This window comes from Elephas maximus, chromosome 17 (genome assembly GCF_024166365.1).
Source record: "Elephas maximus indicus isolate mEleMax1 chromosome 17, mEleMax1 primary haplotype, whole genome shotgun sequence".
Lineage (NCBI taxonomy): Eukaryota > Metazoa > Chordata > Mammalia > Proboscidea > Elephantidae > Elephas > Elephas maximus.
Genome location: NC_064835.1, coordinates 70,010,519 through 70,030,405, shown reverse-complemented (window position 1 = coordinate 70,030,405; position 19,887 = coordinate 70,010,519). Strand labels below are relative to the sequence as shown.

The following is a 19,887-nucleotide window of genomic DNA, read 5'->3' as shown; positions in this document are numbered from 1 at the left end:
AATTTTGTGCCAAAACCAAAAATGGAATACAAATTCCGTTCGTACCTTGTGACTTTGGATAGTGTGACTATATGGGCTGATGTTTTGTACTTTTCCTCGTTTTTAGTGTAGCATTGTAAAAGAATTACTATGTTTTTTGTTTTATTATGTTGTGGAGCCAAAATGTTTTCTAGAGGAAACAATTCAAATTTTAGAATAAGAATCAAGAGGAAAATAGGACGCAATATTTAGGAATATGTTAGCAGGTGATTTTTCAACGAGAAAAATTTTGATCTGAAAAAATTTTAGAAACTGGATTATTAGTATAATATTCGAATTTACTCTTAATTTAACATTATTTTACTTAAGTAATTAGTTATTTTCTAATAAAAAAATGATTTCAGGGATTTTTTTTTTCCCTGACTAAACATGATACTCCTTTTCTATTACAAGAGAAATTATATCCTATTTGAAGCATCCCCATATCAAACAACTTACATGATGGATTGCCTGCCTACATTTTCATGGCCTACTTTAACTAGCTTTAAGATGGATCTTTTGGGAAATAGTTGATATCTTAAATGGATATTCTCACCAGTTGATGCCAATGATTGTATGTGGGACCCAGCACCAGGCAGGCCAGCACCGCGTCAGTGGCTACTGCCATATTTAACTCCCAAAATATTTTTATATTTTTATAGGAGTTATACTTAAGGTGTCTCAGCTCTACATGTTGGAATAATTACTATGGCAACAAAGCTACTAAAGAGATTGCATATTTCCCTCCATTCCCTTTGACCTTTTAGCACTGTTTTTTGAAAGAAGTTCTTTAGAACCAACTGCTATTGACCCTGGGCCTTGTTCTTTCACTTTGTATGGGGAAAAACATAAAAACAAAACAACAACAATAAAACAGTACCAAAGAAACTATTAATCATTTAAATTGCTTTTTTGGTTTTGTTTATATCATATCCAAAGGCATTCTATTTGAATAAAGCATGTCAAGGTAGCATCAGTCAAAATTTGATTCACTATGTTTGCAGGTGATGGCTTGGACAACAGTGTAGCTTCCCCCAGCACAGGTGACGATGATGATCCAGATAAGGACAAAAAGCGTCACAAAAAGCGTGGCATCTTTCCCAAAGTAGCCACAAATATCATGAGGGCGTGGCTGTTCCAGCATCTAACAGTAAGTGGACTCTAAATGACATATGTAAACTAACTATGGACAATGAACCAGTTTTGCTAGAAGACAAAATTAAAAAAAAAAAAATCCCTCTGGACTTGGAATATTTCATAAATCACTGAATTCTCACAGTTTTTTACAAAAGTGTTAGTACTTGTTTTTTTCAGATCCATCCGCCGTTAAGGACTTTTGTTTGAAGTTTACCATTGCAATTTTGTTAAGCATTAAGGTTTAAGCGTTCATATACACTCGTGATTTTAAGTTTATATGTTAATAATGTTGCTATCCTATGGGTGATCCTTAAGTGCTTAGAACTAGCACCCACCAAGAAAAAATTAAGCCAAACCCCAGAAAGACTTAATATCTTCCAATACTTTTGATGGATTTCTACAGCGAATGGTCCACAAAAATTTTAAATTTTGTTGCAATGGCAAGATGATCACACCATTTGCTTTGAAACGGTTTGAATACATTGGCTTCCATTACAAAGCCTTCATCTGAATCAGAGCTACACAGTGAAAGTTGTCCCTGTATTTAGAACTTGTAAAGGAAAACAGCAATATAGAGTCAGCTCTTCCTGTGTAGTCCCCTGTGACTTTTCAAGCAGAGTAACAGTTTATATTGTCTGTGTGAGCATTGCTGTTTTTCACTGCAGGAATTCTCCGGGAGATGTGAGAAACTGGAGATTTGGGGCCTTATGCCACCGGGGGATTTGTTTGGTTTGCTTATTGTTCTGAATGAATTTCATGTTCAAAATATTTATAATCATAATATTTTGGTGGATATTTTTGTAAGTGTACACTGATTTAATGATGTCGAAGGAAGAAGATGAAGTGAAAATTTATGGGTAAAATAATATTTTAAAATTCAGCAAAATCGTTGACCAGGGAGCCCTGTGATATTAGGGACAAAAAGATGAATTTAGACAGGTGGTTGCCGGGCCTAGCCTAAAATGAATGAATGTTAAAAACTTTCAGCCTTTTTTATTTTTTTTCTTTTCGTGCCTGCAGCAAACTTTTAATATTACTGTTTTTAGACTAGATGGCTTTCCTTCATGTCATTTATTTTTCTAGAAATATAAAAATTCCATGTTGTCACAAACATGTCCAGAACCTGTTGAGCCTCACATCCTTGCCGGCTTTGAAAGCCACGTCCCTTAGTGAGTCGTAATGATACAGTGAAACAAACTCAGGGACTGTCCCAAGGCCACGCCGATTCTGAGCCTTTAGACAGAGGCTATGCATCCAGTAACACTCCAGGGTATAAATTCATCCGGATTTCCCAGGGTCGGTGAATAAAATAAAAACTAAGAGAAGCAGGACTAACTAAAAAAATACCTCTATCCCTTCCCCTCCTATCAAGCGTTCAAAGATCACCTAGATCATGTTGGCAGTTTTTGTACAAACTTTCGGGGTTGCTTAATGCTGGTAGTTAGTTGAAAGGGTTACGTTCTGTTTTGACTGTTAGGAGTTTAACATCATATTTTAGCTTTTCATAAAATTTGACTCGGGTACCACTCCTTATCTGACATTCTGAGATCTGCCCTGGGCAAGATTCCTATTGAAGATTATCAACCACTATCAAGCTGGAGGGTGGGGGGTTGGGGGGGGTGGGGAGACATGGGTCTAGAGGGTATATCATGAAAAAAGTAAATAGCATGGCATTGAAAATTATCAGAAGACAGGAAGTGACAATTGGCTAAAAGCAATGATGCAACTATGCTGATGTTTCCTCATTAGAGCTAACCAGCTAACCTGGTCTGAGGTGTGGGTGGAAAAAAAAAAAAAAAAAACCTGGTCTGAGGTGTGGGTGGGGAGGAGGCAAAATCAGGTTAGCCCTGAATTCACTGCTTATACTAACAGGAAAAAAGAAAGAATGGATTTCTTCAGCTTCCATCTCAATCTGTAAAGAAGCTTTGGCTTTACTCGAAGCTGAGGTGCCCCTGAATAAAATATAATCAAATATTGGTTCAGACAGAATCAGGAGAGAGAGAAAGCAAGCTCTTTTATTCGTCCTCCAGATTTTCTGTTTTTCTAGTCCGTACCCTTGTAAAGAACCTTGCAGAGAGCTATAGTATTTCCTTAGAAAAAAAATATCAAAAAACCTTTTAATAGCCAGAATGATTTTACCTGCATTGCAATGATTATACGGACCATATGTTACTGGGACAATTGTATTAGGAATTATTCGTTAACTGCTTGATTTCTTGAGACCTGGCTAATTCCCTTCAGCTTTGGGGTCCTTGCTGGCCTGTGCCACTGCCCTGAAGGGGAAGTCCATTCTTCCATGTCTCCCGGCTTTCTATGAATGCCTCAGAGAAGTTGGCTTATGGTTTGTACTGGGTATTTATACCCTCCCTGTCCACTCCATGGAGTCCCTGGGTGGTGAGAACAGTTAGCACACTCAGCTGCTAACCAAAAGGGTGGAGGTTTGAGTCCCCCCAGAGATGCCTTGAAAGAAAGGCCTGGCAATCTTTTTTCTGAAAAATTACTCTGTGAAAACCCTATGGAGCACAGTTCTATTCTAACACACATGGGATCGCCATGAGCTGGAGTCAACTCCATGGCAGCTGGTCCTAGTACCCATTCCTCAATGCTATCTGCCTCCTGTAGAAATAATGGCAATGATAACCATCCCTGAAAAATCTAATTGCTCTCATTAACAGCACCTAAAAAGCAAAATAAGGAGATATATTTAAATTTGCAATTGATTTGCCCTTTTCCTTCCCTCAATGAAAACGATTCCTTTCCCTGTTCTCTAAATAAATACAAAAGCAAATAGATCGTTAGTTACCAAGGGGCAATCTTCTCTCTTGTTCTGATATATTCCTTGCAGGAGTGCATGGACGCTTTGGTAATATTTATAGTCAGGAGCTGACTCTAATAAAATCTGTGGAAAAACGGAAGACTATAGAGTTTAAAGAGTTTTGTTATTTGCCCAAATGTAAGTAACTACCGACATCTCAATACTAATATTTTGGTAACTTTATTTCAAGCCCTGAGAGGTCTTCAGGAATGCAAAACTCCTTTGGACGACTGGGTACCAATTTCAAATGATCGCATTATTGCTAGATGATTAATACAATTTGTTATCTAGAAAATCCCGTCTGAAATCTTGCTAGATGTAAAAGAGCAATTGAAATTCTGACTAATTAAAACCATAGCAATAACAACTTATTAGCAAATTGTAAGCTAGTCTTTTTTTAAATGCCAATACTTTTTTGAAAACAAATTGCTATTTTTTTTTTCTTATTTAAATAAACGGGTCAATCCTTTTACTGGGTTTATTCTCTTAAAAAAAAAAAAATTGCCTTTGAAAGGCCTTTCAAGCGTTTGTATGTTAGAGGTGCAGCATAGGCCTGAATAAAATAAAATAAAAACCTTTCTGGATTTGCACCCTAGCTGTACGAGAAGAAAAATGTGCTGTGCTGTAGTTATTCACAGGTAGATTTAATCAGTAGCACGTTTTACTGCTCCAGAGAGAACTAAAGGCTCGTTCTTGGCCTCACAGTCTCTTGCAAGCTAAACTGGACGTACTTGCCTATAATGAAAACAGTAAAAGAAAAAGGAAACAAACTTTAAACTTTGGTGGTTATGGGGTAAAAGGAAATTTCAGTGATGTAAATTTCTAGCTTTGACTAAGTTGAACATTTGCCAGTTTTGATAAGTAGAGAAGGGCTCTTTAAAAAAATGACTCCCTGGGACTGAAAGAGTGACTGCCATTATTCAGATAATAAGAGAGAATTAGGAAGAAAACAAAAGCATTTATTAATAGGAATGCTTGCATTTGCCTGAAGATAAATGATTGCAAACAATTAAAAAGTACTTGATATTTGCGTATGAGTCACTGTATAGTCACACTTAATTAGATCGGGGCATATGACACATCAAGGTTTCTTTTTCCTTCTTGAGGGCATTGTTCCAACTGTAAATAGAAGCTACCATGTCATAGTGCTTAAGCTGAATGTGTTTTGCATATTACTGGTTCTTTTGCTACCTAGCGTTGTAAAAATGTGAGCAACCCTGGTTGCGCAATGGTTAAATGCTCAACTGCTAACCGGAAGGTCAGGAGTTTGAACCCGTCAGCTGCTTTGCGGGAGAAAGCAGGAGAAAGATGCGGCAGTCAGCTTCTGGAGAGATTTACAGGTTTGGAAACTCTGTGGGGCGGTTCTACTCTGTCCTATAGAGTCGCTATGAGTCTGAATTCGACTTGAAGGCAATGGGTTTGGTTTGGTTTGGTTACAAAAATTTGTGCTCAGGGGCCTAGTGAAAATGAAGAAAACAGATAAAGACAATGTTTAAGGTTAAAGTCAAAGGTCTTTTCTTTTTTGTTTTCCTTCCATAGCATATTGCCGTTTTAAACATAATTTAAATAGAAAAGCAGTTAATGTGGTTCTTATTTAAAATATGCAATAACTATATTTTCCTGCATGGAACTGCAATGTGTCCCAGGAACTCTGAAAGTCAGGGAAAGTAGAGGTGGTTCAAGGACAGGCTTGCAGTGTCAGGTGAAGAAAGCCGTCAGGGGGTGACATCTGGTATTGATTACCCAGGGGACTATGAGTCGGAATCGACTCAAGGGCAATGGGTTTGGTTTTTTTTTTTGTACCCAGGGGAGGTGATCCTGAAGGTGAACTGATTTTCATTCCCATTCTCTTTGACTCCCCATCCTTTGACTCATTTTGCGGATTCCATTGGGCTAAGCCTTACTATGGAGACAAACCGTATTTCTAAGTCAGATACGCACATTTGCCAACGTCTGCTTGTTCGTGAACTTCCAGCTTAGAAAATATTTTTCGTATGTGTGGCCAAATTTACATCTCCATTTCTGATTTATGAGACTTTCCTCTCATTGTGGATAAAGCCAATGCGAGGGGTTGTAGAATCTTCCAGGTTGAGAATGGCGTTTCCATAGCAACACTATTAGATGAAAAGTGCCCTGCGGGTCCTCCACTCTAAGGATGGAGTAAATGGAATTGAATTCAGAATTGAATGCTCTAGAAGAGACAGATGTTATTTCATTGGTTTTGCTTTTGGTAACAAGATCTGTTGGAGATATCTTAGTGCCATCTCTCTGCTTGCAATTTGGGGCAGAATTAGCTCTCTAAACATTATTGCTATAAACTATTATTTCAGTGAACTCTGTACGTCTAATTGGTATCCAGATAACCCATTCTAGTGATCAGGGTAAGTAAAAGATCAAAAGAGAGAGTGATGGCCCTAGCTAGGTGGTGGATGCTGTTTGCTCCTCTCCTCCCATTTCTATTGCTCTTTCTATCCCTCACCTCTATACTCTGCCAGCTTTAACAGTGAATATTTTTACTGTGCCTTACTGGCTAACATCCTTAGTTAACATTAGTCCTGAAAAGGTGACTGGGCAAGAAAACTTATTTTATGCACTCTTGCCTTTGAGAAAGACAGTCCCTCCTTCAAACTTGTCCTAACCTACCTTCATGTTCATGTGCCTGAGCCAAGGGAGTTTATATTTGTGGAGATGGCAGGTAACTTTCATTTCGTCCTCACTCTATGTTACCTGCAGATATATTATTAAATTAAGACTCTTGAAAACTAGTAGGAAAGAGTGAGAAGATTTTTTCCTTTGCAGATATCCATGTGCTATATAAACAATGAGCTCGCTTATATGTCTAAGAAGAATATCTTTATGGTTGTTACCTTTTCCTTTACATGTAGTAGTTTGCCATTCACTTTCATAAGGTTTAATAATGACAATGGTCAGAGTTAGACTTTGCTGAAACTACCTCAAGCTTCAATCACAAATCCTTCTATCTTCATTTTAAAAGACCTCTGCTACTTTGAAGATACCCTATTTCAAGTTTGATTAGATAGGATTCTGACTTTTTTTTTTTTAATTTTAAACCCAATTGAGAATCATCTGTCTCAGCAAGGGGGGGGGTGGGGAATGGAGCAGGTTATTTAATTACTGGGGTGGGGGGTGTTGGAATGCCCTAATTCTTCTGTGATATACATCATGTAAACTCTGTTTTAATAATGAAGCGGATGGCTTCTAGATTCTGGGGCAACTGCCTTTTTCTTTTTTCCTAGCTGGTTTTTGAAATCCTAATGGGATGGGGGATGCATTTTCCTAGGTCAGGTAAACTGAAAAGATTACAGCTGGAATTCTTCACCCAGAAGAATCGGAGTTAATACTAATGATCATTGTGAATTAGAAGATCAAAGGCGAAGCATCAGCCTGCTCTCCAAGTTGTTGCCCCAGAGGCCATTAGTGACCTGGCAGGGCTCTCTCTCAGCCCTCCACATACCTCCTTCCCCTGGCCCTGGCCTTGCTTCCCCACTCCTAGTTATGCACCTCTGACCTGGGGTAATTACAGTCCCTTGATGAGGAGACATAGGAGAAGACAATCAAGAGTAAAAACAAGTCCAGCTTTAAAATCGTGGGCTTCTTCAGGTACATAAGCCTCATAGGCAAAGGGGGCTCTGAGTGGGGCCCTATGTCATAGTCAGGGGTGATGGAGACTTTTGTGCTCAACCCAATGGTTTATTCATTTCACTCATGCTCATGGCCTTCTCTAAGAGACTTTTATGGAGTCTGGTTGGCAGTTTGTCAAATTAGTAAAAAATTTTCCTTTTGTTTGGGGATTGTGGTTTCAGGGGACATCTAAGTCAACTGGCATAATAAAATCTATCAAGAAAACATTCTGCATCCCACTTTGGAGAGTGGCATCTGGGGTCTTAAACACTAGCAAGTGGCCATCTAAGATGCATCAATTGGTCTCAACCCATCTGGAGCAAAGGAGAATGAAGAACACCAAAGACACAAAGTAACTATGAGCCCAAGAGACAGAAAGGAGGCACAAAAACCAGAGACTACATCAGCCTGAGACCAGACCTAGATGGTGCCCGGCTACAACCAATGACTGCCCTGACAGGGAACACAACAGAGAACTCCCGAGGGAGCAGGAGAGCAGTGGGATGCAGACCCCAAATTCTCGTAAAAAGACCAGACTTAATGGTCTGACTGAGACTAGAAGGACCCTGGAGGTCAAGGTCCCCAGACCTTCTGTTAGCCCAAGACGGGAACCATTCCCAAAGTCAACTCTTCAGTCAGGGATCGGACTGGACAACGGGATAGAAAATGATACTGGTGAAAGAATGAGCTTCTTGGATCAAATAGACGCATGAGACTATGCTGGCATCTCCTGTCTGGAGGGGAGATGAGAGGGCAGAGGGGGTTAGAAGCTGGCCGAATGGACACGAAAAGAGTGGAGGCAAGGAGTGTGCTGTCTCATTAGGGGGAAAGCAATTAGGAGTATATAGTAAGGTGTATATACATTTTTGTATGAGAGGCTGACTTGATTTATAAACTTTCACTTAAAGCACAAAAAAAAAAAAAAAAAAAGATTACAGCCAACAGGGTGGAGAGAAGGAGTATGCTGTCACATTGTAGGTGCAGACATAAGTGTCCATACAAGCACAGTTTATTCCATTGATGGTTGCTGATGCACCTAACTCAACACTAGCCCGGCATTCATACTGCAAAGGCTCTATCAATACCATGTCTCCTTTTTATTTCTAATAGTGATGATATATTTTTGGAGATAAGACATCAGACTTGGTCCATGTCTATGCAACTGCTTCTCCTCAGTTTAAAATTGGAGTACCACGTGTCTGTCTGAGTGTGTGTACTTTTTTTTTTTTTAAACTCAATCCATCTTTTAGGGATCTGATGTAGGTTTGGCTTTTTACTTTCTCTAAGGTTTCTGGTGAAGATACCTTGCCTGAAAGTATGACGAGTTGACTGAGGCAACATTAGGTGTCTTCATTTCAGAAAAGATTCCAGTGCTTTATTTCCTTTTGCTTTGATCCCTTGTTTCACAGTAGAAGTCAATTTACATGTCATGGAGTTGAGAATAGACTTAAATGGAACCGTCCTCATCAGATCTCAGTCTTCCTTACGAACGTATGTGACCGTGTGCTTATGTGTTCCCTTGTACTTGGGCATTTTTCTGTAGAACACATCTCTATGAACCCCTGAAATCTCTAGTAAACCCTTGGGGAAAACTGAACCAGTTTGCTGCTTTAATCTCCTAAATAGCCGTGCGCGTGGCGCTAATTCTTCGGTTTCTGTAGATGTGGGCCCATGCCAGAGGGCAATCAAGGAGCGGCGACCACCTTGCAATGGTCTGTTGCTCCAGGGACAAAACCCTCTCAGCCCTGATCTGAGCTTCTTGATTGCCATGAGGGAACAGACATTGTTTTATTGAAGCTCCAAGGTAGTAGTGATGGGGATTGTGTACATTCATATCAAAGTGATTGCTGCTGACGAGGGTGCCAGTGTTTCAGTAGTGTTGGTGCCTACATTTGGAGACCCCTCAATCTGGTAAAGTTGGATTGCTTCAGTGGATTTGATATTCACCTCAGTGTGCCAAGGGCAGGAGATAGGTCCCAAGGACTCACCTATTTCTTAGTGGTCCTCAGAAGCGACTGTAGGAGCCAAGGAGTAACTGGGAGGGTTATACCATGCCATTTTCTATCTTTTTAGTCCTTATTTTTTCTTGCCATTGCAAAATGCCTTCACTAAGCAAATTATAGCCCTGTGAGCATGGGTCCCAGTACAGAGTGTATTGCTCTCTCTTTGAATACTGTGAAGAAAAGGTAGACCTCAAATAACTTGATACTATAGATGCCAACATCCTACGTTAGTTGATATTTAAATGAGATAAAAATTACTTGGTTGTATAACATATTATCCTAAATATTTTGAAATAGACACCCTTGGTTTGACTTAAATAGCCACTTGAATTTGAACATCCTGCTGATGTTCTCTCTTCAGAAAAAATGTACGGCAGTATATATAAATGTAACCTTTTGGTTGTCTTTGTCTTTTGGATGTCTTCATAGTCTGAGGTTGGTTTTTTATCAGTTTTTGCATTAAGTTTGTTGCTAGCATCCTACAGAGCCTACATGCTATCACTGCCACCTTGTTCCATGACATGAATGGCCACCGAGAAATCAGTGTTCTAGAATGTTCTTGGGATGTCCAGAGGTCAGGAGGTATAGTCTGTCAGCATGAACCTTCATCCTAAGAAAGATCAATGAATGGAAATCATTTCTCTAGCAGTTTTTAGAAGTTAAGAATAATTCCTACCTATTATTTGATGAAAAGCCAGTTTCCAAACTACCCGGGGGAATAATCTTCACAAAAATGACTTGATGCCACTGAAAAACAAGATAAAATTATTTCCTACCTAGCTAATGTTACCTTTACCATGTTTTTAAAAATCAAGCTATTGATTGCTTTGCTATTTTGACATTTAATCATTCTGTCTTGTTAACACCTAAAGAAAAAAAAAAAAGATCAAATGGCTAAAATAAGATAATAACATGTATTTCTGGGGTGCTTTGTAGTTTTTTATTTTCACATACACTGGATTCTTAAAACAGGCCTGTGAGGCAGGCAAGATGAAAAAAGGAAGTTTAGGGAAGTTAATGACTTTTCTCAAGGTCAAGAAACTAGGAACTGGCTGAGCTCGAACCATGATCCCCTGACTTAAAACCCCATGGGCTTTCCATCACGTTGCCTCTCAGCCACAGAGCAGATGAAATCATATTGTGTGAGTTAAAAAGTGTAATTATAATCTATGTTCACAAGCTAGCTAACTAGTTTTTTTTTTTTTAATGTGTATGCCCAAAGATTTGGGTGTAAAATATCATAGTGCAATGTGATGATTGTAAGAGTCAAGGATGACCCTTTCCTATCTGAATTATTTTTTTCCAGGCATCTATGCCCAGAAAGTAGGCAGAGATACAGCTGTTGATATTTTGTGACAATTGTCATAATTCCTGCGTTGTTAAGAGTTTCAGGTACTAAACATTATTTAAGTGTTGCTCCTTCTTTATGGAAATATGCAAATCTCTACCATGTCTACTGTTAACAATCTGATAGTGGTTTGCCAGTGAAGACTCCCACCTCATGCAAATCCTAACTAAACTCTCTAACACGGTATTTGCCTCCTTGAAGATTTTTACTTGTCACATGGCCAGGGAGCTAAAGAGCTATGTCTTTAATTTGCTTTATGGAGATAGAAGAAACTGTTTATGCAGCCCCGATTACTCTTGAAACTACAACCCAACTGCTGTTTCTCAGTGGAGAAGGCTGTTAAGCCCTGGAGAATTAAGCCACAGCTCTGGCGTATGACACTGGGGTCTGATCATTTTAAAGCTAGTAATAACCAGAATCCTAAAATTCTTATGAATAAAATGTAATTTTGGTAATGTTTCCATAAACAGTGGTAATGGTGGCATTTTAGTAGGCAGTGGCATTAGTCACATGGAAATGGTACCGCACTGGCTTTTAAATTACCCCACCTGTCTGGATGAATAGAATTCTCAGTGTAAAAGCAGAGAGACAGCTGCTGCTAATGTCTCCTTCTCCCCCGTGCAGATAATGCTGGCAAATCTACACGCATAAAGGACTGGTTTGTGATGTAAAACGGTACCTGACCCCACTGGCTCCTGTGCTACAAAGCAATACCTTTAATTACCAGTGACTGCCTGTAGTTGTTGACATAAAAATGTCAGCTTCCAGGAGTGCAGCCTCAGGTTCACTCCCTCTAGTAATGTCACCCACCGCATACTTTTTCTTCTACCCACATCCGCAGCATGATGGGTGAGCATTTATCTTGGTGTGTTTCAGAAACAGGCAAGGTGTTAATGCTTAAAAGGAAAACACCTCATACCGTATGAACTTGATGGATGATCTTTCCGTTTGAGAACTTTTAAAGATTAGTGGAATTTGGTTCCCTCTTTTCAGCCAGAATAGAAGTCGCGCATGCTATTTATGCCTTCAAAGGGTTAAGCATCTAATACAGGTACATGTGCACACGTGAAAAGGAGTGTGGCCAGGCATTTCCAGTAGCAGAACGGGGAAAGGATGGAGGGCTGAACAATATCAAGTTTTTTACTATTTGCTCATGCTTCCTATTGATACGTGATGAAATTTACTTCCTGGAGAAGCCCATTCGCTCTTAGCCTTTTGGTTTTGTTTTCTTGGAGCGGCTCTGCTGAAATAAGATGGGGCAAGTCAGGGGGATCCTCCTATTTGAGCTGCCTGTTGCCAACATTGTATTTGGTGAGAAGGTAAATACACTCGTCTGGCTCATTTGCAGACATTCTTTCTGACTTCTTTCACACAACTGGTGTTTTCGTGTTTAATTTAACAAGGAATGAGTAGTAAATGAAAGCTGCTGCCTGAAATCCCACTGTGAGCGTGTTTTGCACTTGGCTCCCCAGTGACAAGGCAATTTGTGAAATTATGTGATGGAGTAATTAGATGAAGCCAGGGCTCCTGATTGTTGCCATGCTTATGTGGCGAGGATTTGTTGGAAGGGGGGAGGGGGAGGGAAAAAATAGATTATTACCTTGGCAAGTTGGCTCAAAGCTTCTTCATTTATTTGTAAACAGAATATTTAGTGACCACATAGGAAGTAGCTGTAATCACCAGCTCATAAAGAAACCACAGCAGAGCTTTTGGATTTTTGCAGAGTGCTCATGTAAAATTTAAGCTGGGAGGCAGAATCCCTGTTAATGTAATTAGGATCTAATTTACCACCCTTTGCACACAGATGTAATAATGTCTAGATATTTATTCTATCTTTAAGCACGTTACATATACCTCAGTGCAGCAGTTGTTGAACAGAAACAGGTGTGAGCAGTTTCCTAATTCGTTTTTATACTGTAAACACATAGCAATTTAAGGGAAATATTTACAAAAAAAACGAGGGGAAGGAATGTCTGCGAATGCAGTAATGGACAGTTGCCCTTTATGTACTGATGGATTTCTCAATGGTTAAGTAAATTAAAGCAAATGCTAGAAAAATCAATAGGCCGGCATAGTCTTGGTTTTGCCTCATAGACTTCAGGACAGAATGACAGATGTGATGCCTGTGACCCATTTAAGTATTAATGCTTGAGAAACTGCTTCTGCATGCAAGGTTATAGGCTTAGGAGCATTCTGCTATATTAAATTACAGACAATAATATTTTTAAGTATAGTTGGAATTTATATGTTTCAGTTAGGTTGTTCTTCTGTGTTACATTTGGGCTGGAAGGTTAGTTGCTTACTAGTTGCAATAGCACCATAAATCAGTTTTGAATGTTCCCACATGGAAACATCTTAATAAAGCTGTAGTTGGAAGGTAAAGATGATGTATATTGAGTTGACATGTATCACGAAGTGAATATGCTCAATAGCACTCTACGTGGAAACCAAATTAAATTTAATTAAGGGGTAGATAGATGCTCAGAGCCTTTGGAAAAATCTGTAGAATACCATTCAAGTGTGGCATTATAATTCAGTTCATCTCTAGGGCTACAGATGCTGTACTTTACATTTGAATTAACATGGGTGACATGTCACATAGGTTGGCTGTCGCAGCGTGTAGGATTTTAGGGCTATTCTAATGCTGTAAGTGCTGGGTGCTTACCTCTGAGAAGGAGATGCCGAGCCTTTTGGTAGCACCACAGAGTGTTAACTTTCCCACCCGTTATTCCCATTTCCAAAGTTCATTGCTGACTTTTAGAGAAATAATTTAAACATGACCGTAGTCATGACGCTGGTTTGTTGGTTACTGGGGACAGGAAGACAAGTAATGAAGCAAGGCAAAGTGTACTTGAGAACTGGCTTCAGGGACCAAAGCTGGTTTTCACAACCAACTTGTAACGGAGGGTTGAAGTCATTATCTTGGCAATTTGGGAGAGACTGACTTTAAATGGAGAGAAAGACAATGGAGACTGGCTGGAAGTGTCTTGTTTACCTTTTTGTATTGTTTGAACGTAGACCAACAGTTACTCAACTTCCTTCTTTACTCAGGACAAGGCAGCCATGGCCCGTGCCTGGGTTTTGCAAGTTCTTATGTGAAGATGATATTGTGATGAACCATATCATTGGAAAATTGTCCAGTCGATATGATGCAGAGAAATACAATGATTGTGTAGGTTCTAAATAGGAGACATTTTCTTGATTTCTATTTTCCTACAATATAGCTTTATCTACAATATTCCTCTGAATTTCTTAGCAGGAGATTTGACAATGTATATATTTGGAGATTTAACTGAGGTCTAAAGAGTAACTTAAAACATTGAAGGCTACCATCTAATAAACAAACAAACGAAAAAATCAGATAATGAAAATTACCATAGAACTTTTAAAGAGTAACTTAAAACATTGAAGGCTACCATCTAATAAACAAACAAACGAAAAAATCAGATAATGAAAATTACCATAGAACTTAGGTTGCTTTTTTTCTTCTTCTAAAACAGTGCTTCTTAAACATTAGCAATCCATTTGGTTTATCCGGGGATTTTTTTTTTTTTTTTTTTTAATGCAGATTCTGATTCAATATGTCTGTGTAGGGCCTAAGATTCTGCATTTCTAACCAGCTCCCAGGTGATAGTGTTGCTGCTGGTCCAGAGCCTTAAGGGACATAAGTAAGATGACAGGTTTTAAGTGGAAAAGGAAATGATTTTTCCCCCATTTTTATATTTTCTTCTCATTTTAAAGTTTAACTTCCCCCCCCAACTTTATTATCATGTTACGCCTGGTGGCGTAGTGGTTAAGAACCTACGGCTGTAACCAAAATGTCAGCATTTCGAATCTACCAGGCGCTTCTTGGAAACTCTATGGGGCAGTTGTACTCTGTCCTACAGGGTTGCTAGGAGTCAGAATTGACTCAATGGCAGTGGGTTTGTTTTGGTTTTTGGTACTCGGATTAGATTGTTTTGTTTTTCATCTGGCAACCTTCAATTTCTTTTTTCCCCCCAACCTATAAGAACTTCCTTTTGAGTATCAAAGACATTTCCTTGGGTTTCTCACATAAGAAAGCTTCTGATGGACCAAGGTCTCTGCAGAAATCCAGACTGTTTCTTTTGGGCTGAGTGATGGTGTACTTGTGTGTATGTACTTGTGTGTTCAGGTTGAAGGCTGAGTGACACAGAACCTTTGTCATTCACCCCCATCTAGCTTCAGTGCTGTGGCGACAGCATGCAGCGATGGAAGCCATCATGGAGTAGGGGCAGGGTGGGCAGTGGTTGTGCTAGCTCCCAAATTGCTGCTCCAGCCGAGTGGATCGGATAGCCTTTGTTGGGAAGAAGGTCACAGAGTCACTAACGACAGAAACAATCCCTGTCTTTGACGGAGAGCTGTGTCCTAGCACTGCTTACAGCTCCTAGTACTGCTCTCCTACTTCATGCGTGCTCCAGGAAATCCTTTTGTGTTCCCACTGCCTTGTGTACTTTCTCTGCCAAGGGCACTGGCACTCTCAAATTTCACAGCATCCTGGAAGGTACGTTTGTTTGAAAAAGTGAACATCTGAAAAGTGTATTCTCTCCCCGTTTGGCTAAGAGCTAAGGAGTTATTGTAAGTAGCACGTACCTATTAGTCATTGCTTAGCAGGTAAATTCTCTCACTCAGTAGAGTTCACATGCTGGATGTAGTTTCTTGAAATTAGGTCATTTATTTTGGTCTAAGTCACTGAGGATCAAAGGTCATAAGGAATCCAAAAGCCATTAGTCAGGGTTCTTTTCTGGACCCCTTAGATGTCATTGTGCGAATCACCCATGGCAGCCCGGCCTGGCCTGCTGTCAGGGAGCTGGCAGGGTGCCTACTTTATTTCCAGTTTGCACAGATAAAAAGCAGAGCAGCTACTCTCAGACTCACTATAAAAATAAGCTTACATAAAATCTCCATTTGAAATACCGTGTATGTGCGCCCCTGCATGCATTCGCTTATGGAAGTCATGGGACCTAAAAATCAGAATCGGGAAGAGAGGCGTACATTTGATGGCGTCGTGGACGATTCTTTGTTTTGGTGCAGGCATTCATAATTCGTCTTGAATTTAGCAAAGACCAGATTTTTCACAGAGACCTGTAAGGATGAAACGCGAGTTTTAATTTCTAATGTAAAACAACAGCATCACTTTAACCATTGTCAAAAATATATATTGTTATTCTCTGTAGATAATATTGGAGTACATTTGGCAGTAGTGTGTTTATGCTTATCAGAAGTGGTGGGTAGGAGATGTGGTTGAGTCAATCCATTTCCTTCTCCCATTCAGCCCTGTGGGCTTCAGACCCACACCCTGAAGTGAAAACATCATCAGTTATCAAGATGACAGGCACCAGGAATTACTCCCTGAAAGGTGTTCACATTGGACCAGAAACCATGAGCACTCAGCAGCATTCATCACGTCAATGTACAAGAGAGAGATTGAGTAAATGGTGGGGTGAATTTCCAAGGGAAAAGGGCCAAATATACATGCAGGAAGTAGCAAATATTTGAAATTAAAAAAAACAAAAACAAACAAAAAAATCAGGTTAAAAACAAGTATCCTATTTAATTTTAAAATGTTATTAATTCTTAAGTGGGTAATTTGCATATGTCAGTACAATTAATAATTGTATTCCCATCGTACAGATGAAGGAAATGGGATAGAAAAGGTTAAAGATCTACCAGAGATCTTAGGTCCAATAAAGTAAGGGCTGGAAAAACATTCGGGGGTCCTAATTTTCAACCTATTATATCACCCCTCCCCTATCCTGACATTTACGAGCATGCTTTGCTATCGCTCTTGAAGTAGTCTTGCAGACACATTTAAACTAGATCTGATGAGAATTGAGGCAGAAGTCCACATGACCCTCATCAGAGCCATGCCATCAAAGGTGACTTCCGTGTTTCACATGGGCATTAGGGAGCAGTGATATCAATAGTCTCTTTCATGGAAGGGAAGCCAGAAGTAGCGACCATTTTTTTTTTTTTATTGTGTTTTTGGTGAAAGTTTGCACAGGAAATTGGGTTCTCATTTAACAATTTCTTTATATATTATTCAGTGACATTGTTTACATTTTTCACAATATATCGGCATTCTCATTATTTCCATTCTGGTTGTTCAGTTTCCTGTAATCTAGCTTCCTTGTCCCCACTGACCTTGTCTTTGGTCTAGGGAAAATGTTTTCCATTGGGCTTCATTTAGACGATTATTTAGAGGACCACAGTACTAACCAGTGACATTATTTATTTTATGGGCTAATTTGTCACTTGGCTGAAAAGTGACCTCTGGCAATGGTTTGAGTTCCAAGTTTAAGGGTTATCCCAGGATGATAATCTCCGGGGTTCACCTAGCCTCTACCAGTCCAGTAAGTCTGGCTTTTTTTATTGTTTGTTTTTTAGGAGTTTGAGCTTTGTTCTACATTTTTCTCCCATTCTTTCTAGGACCATCTACTGAGTCACTGTAACGACTGGTTTTAGGGAAAGGTGAGGCGTTCAGTCTGGGATCTGCAGCAAGTCTGGTACTGATAGGACATCACGTGAGCTGTATGGCAGATAGTTGGAGGTGGGATTTCTGCAGCCTTGGTGAGAGCATGAGGCTCTGGTGCTGTCTGTGCTGAAGTTAGAAATGTGTATGAAGTCCTAGAGCCAGAGACTGGTGAGAGACAAAGGAGGGGCCAAGCACAGAGCTTGGAGGGTGCCTATTTTAGGGGCTGTCTAGAGAAAGAAACGAGAGTAGGCACGGAGGTCTTTTGCCATATGAACTTATCCTGTGGTCCCTTCCAGCACCAACGCTTTACTGTTCTAAGAAAGGAAAATGGAACGGTAAGAAAGTCAAAGACCCCATGCCCTACACTGAATTCATCATGGTCCTCAAACTGGCTACCCTTCCTGGCATTTGCTTCTGAGTTAATGACATCACCATGGACCTAGGAGTCACCCCAGAAGGCTCCCTCTCCTTCCCCCTTCAAGGTAGTTACTTTTTCCCTGAGTCACATCATTTCTCCCTCTTGAACGCTTTTCCAGCTTCTTGTCCACTGCCTCAGGTCAGGGCTTGTCTCCTGCTTGCCTGTTTTCCTACTCATCTTCCTGGCTCTAATACTGATCCTTTACCAGCCATCCTTCATTTTGCCACTAGAGTGCTTTTTCTAAAACAAAAACTTGACCAAGTTTCCCTCTCACTTAAAATCCTTTGATTGTCCCTACTGCCCTTAGGATACAAGTCACACATCCTTGGCATGCCATTCAAGGATGCTTTGAGATCTGACACCAGCCGCTGAGTGCCTAGAGTCTTCTCTTACCATTTCCGTACACCCTCCCAGCATCACGCTGCAGCCAAGCCAGAGGGCTTCCTACTCCCTACAGGTGCCCTTTGGTCTTGTACTCTGTGCACCTGAACATGCTGTTTCCTCCTCTGGATTGTGTCACCTCTGTGACCCCTTCTCCACTTGACACTTTCCTCTGCATCCTTCACATCTTATCTCAACTGTCATTACTTGTTGGGCAAGCCAGTCCTGGTCCTCCCAGAAGAGAGGAAATAACTCCTGCCATCAGACCCATGGCACCTTGATGGGGCCTCTGATAGAGAGAACTTATCACAGCGACTGTTTATTTACATGCCACCTCCCTACCTAGAGGTCAGGGTTTAACCTTTCATCTCTCCATCTTTAGAACCATATTGGAGATGCTGGATAATGTCCGTTGACCAAACGAGTGAGCAAAGCTTCAAAAGAGGTGACCACACCGTGGAAGTTTTATGAAGTTGGGGGACTGAGAAAGATTCTTGTGTAGGAATTAGGACATCATCAGTGACTTTCGAAAGAGCTATTTCAGGCCTTGGGAGGGGACAGAAGTTGTGTTATGGAGTGTGCAGATGATACTGCAATAGAGACAGAAAGGGTAGACCCTTTTGCAATCACTTGAGGAAGTATGGTGAAGGGTACAGTTTGGGTAAGACCTTGGGGAGGTGGTGACAAGAAAGGAAGGTTTTTCTTTTCTTTCTTGTAAGATTTAGGAGAAGGGAGATTTGAATATCTTTGCACATAGATCTAAAAGTCAACTATTACTGGTATTCATGGAATTGGTGCTATGTTCCAGAGAGCTTGTTAATTAATGTACAGCCTAATTTTTTTCATTTAGGCAATAGAAAAGGAACCTTTGAAGGTAAAAGTGGAGAAGGACTGATTAATGGAGCTAAGATCAAGAGCAAGTTGTCAGTGCGGGGTGCTGGCGGGGAGGGTAATGGGACAGTGTCTCTGAGTAAGAGCTTACCAATTAAGTGTGAACCAGGAGAGGACGATGAAGGTGGAGAAATTTAGAAGTGGTGAAGGGGGAAGTCTTGGGTACTTTTCTCCTCCCCAATATTTTAGCAAACCAGGAGGCAAAGTCAACTCTGAAGGCTCAAGGAGTAGGACTGGGAACTGGAAGAGTATGGAAGTGGCTGGAAGAATTGCTCTTGGGAACACAATAAACCAAACCCACTGCCGTGGAGTTGATTCTGACTCATAATGACCCCATAGGGTTTCTGAGGCTGTAAATCTCAACAGAAGCAGACTGCCACACCTTTCTCCCCTGGAGCTGCTGGTAGTTCCAAACTACCACCCTTTCGGTTAGCAGTCAATTGATTTAACCACTGCACCACCAGGGTTCCTTACCACCAGGGTTCCTTGGGAACACAGTAGGCGGACAAAAAAATAAATGAACAAATGAATGGAGTTTTTCACTGTGCAATGAGAATACACGTAGAAATATTGCTATACACCAGACTATGCCCTAGGACTCACTAGACATCTAACAGGTACATTTCATAATAAACCTGGTTTTCATATTTTAAAATTGAGGTGAAAAATGAGTTTTTAGGGGTTTTTCACAGGAAAATAGTTGCGTTTTCTATTCCTTAAAAATTAGCACCTTGGGGAAAG

General features: G+C 40.2%; 1 protein-coding gene across 6 annotated transcripts in view; it reads left to right on the top strand.

The window, feature by feature from the left end:
• The window catches only part of MEIS1 (Meis homeobox 1), a 142,577-nt gene that overhangs the window by 79,563 nt on the left and 43,127 nt on the right, over window positions 1-19,887 (top strand). For all 6 annotated transcript variants that reach the window (XM_049857622.1, XM_049857623.1, XM_049857627.1 and 3 more), the window contains exon 8: window positions 1,023-1,168. In XM_049857622.1, the coding sequence (XP_049713579.1) occupies window positions 1,023-1,168 (146 nt within the window). The remainder of the gene's footprint in view (window positions 1-1,022; window positions 1,169-19,887) is intronic.